At 45.0% G+C, this 6,083-nt stretch overlaps 1 protein-coding gene across 1 annotated transcript; it reads right to left on the bottom strand.

The window, feature by feature from the left end:
- Positions 1-280: 280 nt before the first annotated feature.
- Positions 281-3,265, bottom strand: LOC108642714 (the record flags this gene model as incomplete). Its single annotated transcript, XM_029957948.1, is given in 3 exon segments — positions 281-2,070; positions 2,073-2,336; positions 2,692-3,265. Coding segments are annotated over 3 exon segments (2,628 nt in total), but the record flags the coding sequence as incomplete, so codon positions are not given.
- Between the last annotated feature and the right edge of the window lie 2,818 nt (positions 3,266-6,083).

Raw genomic sequence — 6,083 nt, 5'->3', positions numbered from 1 at the left:
ATTTAAAAGTTTGGCCCTTAGGCAACTCAGAAAAATCTACTTGCCAATAGTCTCCTGGTAACTGTCCTACTTGTAGTTTTCCCATTTGTACTTGCTTCCTGACTACTGGATTATTCTTTATACACATAGGACACATTGCATTCACCCTTTTAGCTAGTGTTAACATCTGGTTTGAGAAAATTTCGTTTTTCAAGAATTTCACTAGTGCTTCTGCACCCCAGTGGCACTTGTTGTGTTCCATCTCAAGCACTGCTTTCATTATTCTGACTGGTAAAATTACCTGTCTCGTAGGAGTGATATACCACCCCCTGATATTTTTCTTTGCTTCCATCATCACAGCTAATTTCTCATCTTCAGGTGAATAATGCGGTTTCTCTTCCATGAATGCTATTGCTGGATTATTCCGGGTTGGTAAAAGAACCATTTGAGTCCATACCTCTCTCGCAGGCCTCCTGGCTGCTTGGTCAGCGTATCGATTTCCCTGAAACTCTCGTCCTGGATCAGCCTGGTGTCCTCTGACATGCATTATTGTCACTGCTGAGGGCTTATGTATTGCCTCTAGCAATTGTAAAATTTCTTCCCGATGTTTAATCGTTGTCCCCTGAGAAGTAAGAAGTCCTCTCTCCTTCCAGAGTGCTCCGTGAACATGAACTACCCCAAAAGCATATTTGGAGTCAGTCCATATGTTAACTCTCCTTCCTTGGCTTAATATTAAAGCTCTCACCAATGCCCATATTTCGGCTTTTTGTGCAGACGTACCTGGGGGTAGTGCAGTCGCTTCTATCACTTGTTGTAAAGTGACTACTGCATACCCAGCGTACCTGGTGCCGTTTTCCACAAAACTAGATCCGTCGGTGTACAGCTCCCAGTCAGGACCTGTCAGTGGTTCGTCCTTCAAGTCTCTTCTGCTCGCGTAGACTTGTTCAATGGTCTCTACACAGTCATGCTCCAGGGTGCCTTCTTCCTGTGTAGACCTAAGGAATTCTGCTGGGTTGAGATGGTTAGTAATTTTCAGTTCAACATCATCTTGTTCTCTCAACAAAGCCTGGTATTGCAACATGCGGCTGGAGGAGAGCCAATGCCCCCCTTTTTGCTCTAGAACTGCTATGACCATGTGGGGCACATACACTATCATGTGTTTTCCCAGAGTCAATTTGCGTGCTTCCTGTATTAAAATGACCGTCGCTGCCACAGCTCTGAGACACCCCGGCCATCCCCCACTTACTGCGTCTAGCCGTTTGGAGAAGTACCCAACCGGTCTCTTCCAGAATCCTAACCGCTGAGTGAGTACTCCTAAGGCCATTCGCTGTCTCTCACAAACATAGAGCTGAAATTCCTTGGTTGGGTCCGGTAGTCCCAGGGCAGGTGCTTCCTGGAGGGCTTTCTTCAGTTCCTGGAATGCTTTTTCTTGCTCTGTCCCCCAGGTTAGCTTGGACTCCTTTGCTGCTTCATACAGTGGTCGAGCAGTCAGTCCGCAGTTAGGAATCCACAGCCTGCACCATCCGACCATTCCTAGAAAAGATCTCAGTTCTTGATTATTTCTAGGCACAGGTATAGCACATATTGCTTGAATTCTATTTGTTCCCAGGCGCCGGACTCCTTGGGAAATTTCACATCCCAGATAGATAACTTTCCGTTTTACTAATTGTGCTTTTTCTTTTGAGACTCGGTAGCCTGCTTGGCCCAGCATGTTTAACAGTTCAATAGTTAACTGACGACAAAGTCCCTGTTCTATAGCTCCTAAGAAAATGTCATCTACATATTGCAGTATTATATATGAAAAAGGAGATTCTTTTACCTGAGTAGTCTTCCATTCCTCTAGTTCCTTTGCTAACTGATTACCAAATATCGTGGGTGAGCATTTGAATCCTTGTGGTAATCGAGTCCAAGTAAGCTGTCGCTTTCGTCCAGTCTCTGGGTTCTCCCATTCAAAGGCAAAGATTTTCCAACTTTCCCGTGCCAGTGGTATGCAGAAGAAGGCATCCTTTAGATCAATAACTGTAAACCACTGAAATTTCTCAGAAACAGATGTTAACAAGTCTTGCACTAACCTATACTTACCATTTGGTTTTTTTTTATCGGAAATATGGGGGTATTAAATTCCGACTCACATTCTTTTAATATCCCTAAAATTAAAAACTGTGTGATCATTGGAGCTATCCCTTTCCTAGCTTCTAAACTAATTGGGTATTGCCTAACTCTGACAGGTTGTGCTCCTTCTTTTAATTCTATTCTAACTGGGGTAGCAGCTTTAGATTTCCCAGGAACCCCGGTCTCCCACACCCAGGGTACAACAGCCTGTTCAACCTCTTGGGGTATTTCTTCCTTTTCCACTTCTTTCACAACAAAAATTTTTGCTAAATTTTCTTCTGGAATTTCTATCTTGACTCTCCCTTTTTCAAATATAATTTTAGCTTGAAGGCTGAAAGTAAATCCCTTCCTAATAAACATTCAGGACTGTTGGGCATGTACAAAAATTGATGATCTAATTCTCTTCCCTTAAATTTGATATCTAGAGGTCGCAGAAATGTTCTTTCCTCTATCTGTCCTGAAACTCCCACTACTTGTACGGTTGAATCACTTAATGGCCCCATCAATTTATTCATTGCCGAAAAACTAGCTCCAGTATCTATTCTAAATTCCGTCGGCTCCCCCTCTACTTCCAAAACAACCTTTAAGTCTGAATCTAGCCGACTCTGTCTTCCACAACTCCCTCTACCAATAATTCCTGGTAAATTTTTAACTTTTTATAATCTGCGGGGTTATTAGCGTCCCAATCGGGATCCTCCCGCGGTACAAAATCGTTTACCGTCCCCCGCGCTGCCCGAGGCAGGGTACGAATCCTTTCCTTTGCTCTCTCCACCATCACCTTTAATACCATTTCTTTTTCTGTTGAATCTAAAATTGTATCTATTAATACCTGTAAATCATTCCAGTCCGGGTCTTGTGTTTTTATAACCATTTTTATAACACGAGCCACCCGCTCAGGATTTTCTCTATATGTCCCAGCTGACTGTTTCCAAATTAGTAAATCATTAGGCGAAAAAGGAACTTTTATCATGATTTTTCCCCTGCCTGTTCCAACCGCTTCTCGCAAGGGAGCCATCAATCTAGGGGGTGAGAGCGAAACGTCTGTCTCCCTCCCCCCTCCCCGTCTTCTTTCCCTCTCCCTTCGCCCTCTCCGAGTCCGTTCTGCTAGAGGAGTTCTGTCACATTCCCGCCCCCCTGTTTCTTCCTCATCCGAGGATGATTCTAACGGGGGCATGGTGTGTGATTGTGCCCTTGCACGTGAAGGGAGACTATTTCTCGGGGGCGCACTTGGAGTTACTCCGGGGGAGACTAACAAAGACACATCCTCCTCTGGTTCTGAAAACCGTATTTTCTGCTCATGTTTATCATCCAATCCTTTCAATATCTTTATACTCCGCTCTTGACATTTCTTACATTTATCATCCTCCAGTTCCAGTTCTTTCAACACTAAGATACCACATTCCTTTTGCCATTCAGTGTTTTGTTCTAAATAATAAAACAAATCCAGATATGGTATTTCATCCCACTTCTCATTCTCTCGTAAATATCGCATCAAAGGGGTTATAATTTCCAAAGTCAGTGATCCATTTCTGGGCCACAGCATTCCTCCTGTTTCATATTGAGGCCATACATTATTACAATAATCAATCAACTGTTTCTTGCTTAACTCTTGTCCAAAATTTCCTTCCTTCCAATGTTTTAATAAGCAACCAAGCGGAGAATCGCTAGGGATATCTTTTTCTGTGCAGGATAGTGCTCTAAAGGTTTTAAATGACATCATGCTTGCTACTTGCTCACACACACACCACAATCTAAATTCATCAAATTCACAATAACACAACAACACAAAACAATACTTTTAACGACCAGCACGATAACACAACAATATAAACCAGAACAAAACCAAAACCAAAACCAACTCGCCGATTCTCCCTCTGAGAGGCGAGTGCTGGTACTGCGCAGCTTTCGCCGCGTCTTACGACCAGCGCCTAGGCTTCCCAACCAAGGTACCTTTAGCCCAACCCAGCGGGACACTCACTATCCCGTCTTATAGGCAGGCTCCCAACCAACAAACCTAAAAGAATAAAGCACCTTCGGGCTTACCTAGAGGGTTGTCCGGCGGGCGCGGGTCGGGTACGGGTCGATGTCTCCCCAGAAATCACCTGGTTGCCGGCATGGAGTAGATCAGCTCGTGAGCCGCCCAGCTACCCCCGGAGTTCCATCTGGTGTCGCCAAAACTGTTGCCCGTAAACAGAGACACAAACCAACAGAGTGCTGGTTTATGGGTGCTTTATTCGGGACCCCGGGAACCTGCGGGCTAACGCCCCAAGTCAGGATTCCGACGACCCTCGTTCTCAGTTCAACTTTTATACACAAACAAGTTTACATGTATTCTCACGGCTAAAACAATTACAGTTTCTATAGTAAACCAGGTGCAGTAGTTTATAACAATTAACAATCATCTACTTTAATCATAAATCTGCTTAAGTTATCCTACCCCCCTAGAAACTGTTTAACAGTCCCTTACCACATCTAAGGTACAAATCGTTACGTACATGCTTGACTACATCTTTTGATTATTGTTTCTACTTCTTCAGTACATTCTATTCCCACGAACAAGGCTGCTGCTTAACTCACTACTGTAATGTGTTGCTTTCTAGGCCTACCCTTTTACTTAAGCCTTAGCCATTCTACTACTAAATTTAAACTGCTTTGCAACAACATCACAGCTTTCCTGTGACATCACATCCTCCTCTGTGACATCACATCCTCCTCTGTGGCATCACTTGAACCCTAGGGCATCACATCCTCTGTGACATCACATCCTCCTCTGGGACATCACATCCCCCTCTGACTTCACAGTTCCCTTTGACATCACATCCTACCCTATGACATCATATCCCCTCTGTGACATCGCAAGTCTCTTTTGACATCAAATCATCCTCTGTCATCACAGATCTCCTGTGATATCACATTCTCCCCTGTGACATAACAGACCCTCTGTGACATCACATCCTCCTCTGTGACATCACAGCTCTCCTGTGACATCACATCCTCCTCTGTGCCATCACATCCTCCTCTGTGATATCACAGCTCTCCTATGACATCACAGCTCCCCTATGACATCACATCCTCCTCTGTGACATCACATCCTCCCTGTGACGTCAGAGCTCTTCTATGACATCACAGATCTCCTATGACATCGCATCCTCCTCTGTGACATCACATGCTTACTGCGACATCACACCCTCCTCTGTGACATCACATCCTCCTCTGTGACTTCACAGTTCCCTTTGACATCACATCCTCCTCTGTGACATCATATCCCCTCTGTGACTTCGCATGTCTCTTATGACATCAAATCATCCTCTGTGACATCACAGATCTCCTGTGACATCACATTCTCCCCTGTGACATCACATCTACCTCTGTGACATCACATCCTCCTCTGTGACATAACAGCTCTCCCGTGGCATCACATCCTCCGCGGTGACATCACATTCCCCCTGCGACCCCGCAACTCTCCAATGAAATCACATCCTCCTTCGTGACATCACAGCTCACCTATGTAATCACAGTTCCCCTGTGACATCATAGCCTCCTCTCTGACATTTAATCTTCCTCTGGGACATCACATTCTCCTCTGGGACATTGCATGTTTCCTGTGACGTCACATCCTCCTCTGTGACATCACAGCTCCCCTATGACATCACATCCTCATCGGTGACATCACATGCTTACTGCGACATCACATCCTCCTCTGTGAATTCACATCCTCCTCTGTGACATCACAGGTCTCCTATGACATCACATTCTCCTCTGTGAGCTTGCATCCTCTGTGACATCACATCCCGCCCTGTGACATCACAGCAACCTGTGACATCACATCCTCCTCTGTGACATCACATCCTCCTCTGTGACATCACATGCTTACTGCGACATCACATCCTCCTCTGCGAAATCACATCCTCCTCTGTGACATCACAGGTCTCCTATGACATCACATTCTCCTCTGTGAGCTTGCATCCTCCTCTGTGACATCACGTCCCGCC

This window comes from Manacus vitellinus, unplaced genomic scaffold, assembly GCF_001715985.3.
Source record: "Manacus vitellinus isolate BGI_N305 unplaced genomic scaffold, ASM171598v3 ctg7180002430954_pilon, whole genome shotgun sequence".
NCBI lineage: Eukaryota > Metazoa > Chordata > Aves > Passeriformes > Pipridae > Manacus > Manacus vitellinus.
Note: the sequence above shows the minus strand (reverse complement) of the source record. Positions and strands in the feature narration are given on the sequence as shown.